Source organism: Mandrillus leucophaeus, unplaced genomic scaffold, assembly GCF_000951045.1.
Source record: "Mandrillus leucophaeus isolate KB7577 unplaced genomic scaffold, Mleu.le_1.0 Scaffold218, whole genome shotgun sequence".
Lineage (NCBI taxonomy): Eukaryota > Metazoa > Chordata > Mammalia > Primates > Cercopithecidae > Mandrillus > Mandrillus leucophaeus.
In genome coordinates, this window is record NW_012102232.1 from 794175 (window position 1) to 796210 (window position 2036).

Consider the following 2036-nt stretch of genomic DNA (forward strand, 5'->3'; position numbering starts at 1 on the left):
GGCACCATCTTTGTATCATCCTAAATTAAGCAGGAAAGGGAGCTGTCTGTCCATTTGAATTTTAAGCTCTGATCTTTCCATCTTATCTCCCCAAGTATCTGCAAACAGACGACCTACAGAAAGGCAGAAAATATTTGCATACTATATATCCAACAAAGGACTAATATCCAGAATCCACAGGAACTAAAACAAATCAGCCAGAAATAATAATAATAATAATAAAATAATAATCCCATTAAAACGTGGGCAAATGACATGAACAAACATTTTTCAAAAGAAGATATAAAAATGGCCAACCAACATGAAAGAATGTTCAACATCACTAATCATGAGGGAAATGCAAATTAAAACCACAAGGAGATACCACCTACCACTTTGCCCCAGTCAGAGTGGCCATTATTTAAAAAACAAAAAACAGCAGGTGTTGGTGTGACGCAGTGAAAAGGGAAGGCTTATAATACACTGAACTTTATATAAGCTATATGAATTACTATAACCTCTACGAAAAACAGTATGGAGATTTCTCAAGAAACTAAAAGTGGATCTAACACTTGATTCAGTCCTCCCACTACTGTGTATCTACCCAAAGGAAAACAAGTCATTCTATCAAAAAGACACCTGCACTTCTATGTTTACTGCAGCACAATTACAATTGCAAAGCTATGGAATCAACCTAAGTGTCTATCAACTGATGAGTGGATAAAGAAAACGTGGGATACATATACCACGGAACACTACTCCACAATAAAAATAATGAAATAATGTCTTTTGCAGCAACTCAGTTGGAACTACAGGCCATTATCCTAAGTTAATTAACTCAGAAACAGAAAACCAAATATTGCATCTTCTCACTCACAAGTAGAAGCTAAGCTGTGGGTACCCAGGGTCATACAGAGTGGTATAATGGATACTGGAGACTCAGATGAAGAGTGTTGGGAGGAGGGTGAGGGATGAAAAACTACCTATTGGGTGTATGTACACTATTCAAGTGACAGGTACACTAAAAGCCCAGACTTCACCACTATACAATTCATCCATGTAACCAAAAACCACTTGTACCCCTAAATCTACTGAAAAAAATTTTTAAGTGACCAAAACAAATTTCCAGATCTCTGACGCAAGCCCTGTTCTGGAAACAAACGTAAAAACCCACATCTTTAGGTTGAGCGCAGTGGCTCACACCTGTAATCCCAGCACTTTGGGAGGTCGAGGTGGGCCTGGCGGATCACCTGATGTCAGGAGTTCGAGACCAGCCTGGCCAACAGGGCAAAAGCCCGTCTCTACTAAAAATACAAAAATTAGCTGGGCATGGTGGCGGGCACCTGTAATCTCAGCCACTCAGGAGCCTGAGGCAAGAGAATCGCTTGAACCCGGGAGGCGGAGGTTGCAGTGAGCTGAGACTGCGCCATTGCACTCCACCCTGGGCAACAAGAGCAAAACTCTATACCAGAAAAGAAAAAAAAAAAAAAACTACATCTTTCAGAGAAGTTAGAATTCTCAGCACCTGAAAAGGAGAGACATAAAGGAGGAAAAGCTGGAAGAAGGTACTCAGATTTGACAAATTTCAGTTTTAGTCAATTTTTTTAGGGATGATCTCAAATAAATGTGAGAGAATGGGCTGGAAAGTAGCAGAGGCAACCAGGGTAGAGCAATGGAGAGAACTATGTTTTTATCAATCCCTGTCACTTCCCAGGATAGAAAACCCAATGTACCATTTGTGACGTGCAAGATGAATTACTCCTATCTTGTTATGACGTGAGTTTACAGGAGAATAATTCTTACCTGTAACAGACAACGATCTTGGAAAGTATATCCTATCAACTTGTCCAAATGCATTAGGCATTGGTGGTAGCGGATATGATGGGTCAGAACAGGTAACATCATTGCATGCTAGAAAAAAAAAAGTATTCAATATGTTTAACTTTATAAAAACTCATAAAGTCACTTCATTTGTTTTACAACAAGTCGGAACCATTTTCACATTCCAAATTCCATCTCACTAAGTCCTCAAACAGCTTATTGGCTTCATGGCATTC

The 2036-nt window shown here is 39.4% G+C and overlaps 1 protein-coding gene across 1 annotated transcript in view; it reads right to left on the reverse strand.

Annotated features, from left to right (window-relative positions):
- The window catches only part of DROSHA (drosha, ribonuclease type III), a 154771-nt gene that overhangs the window by 60874 nt on the left and 91861 nt on the right, over window positions 1–2036 (reverse strand). Inside the window, exon 20 of the mRNA XM_011980812.1 lies at window positions 1783–1890. Within this exon, the coding sequence (XP_011836202.1) occupies window positions 1783–1890 (108 nt within the window). The remainder of the gene's footprint in view (window positions 1–1782; window positions 1891–2036) is intronic.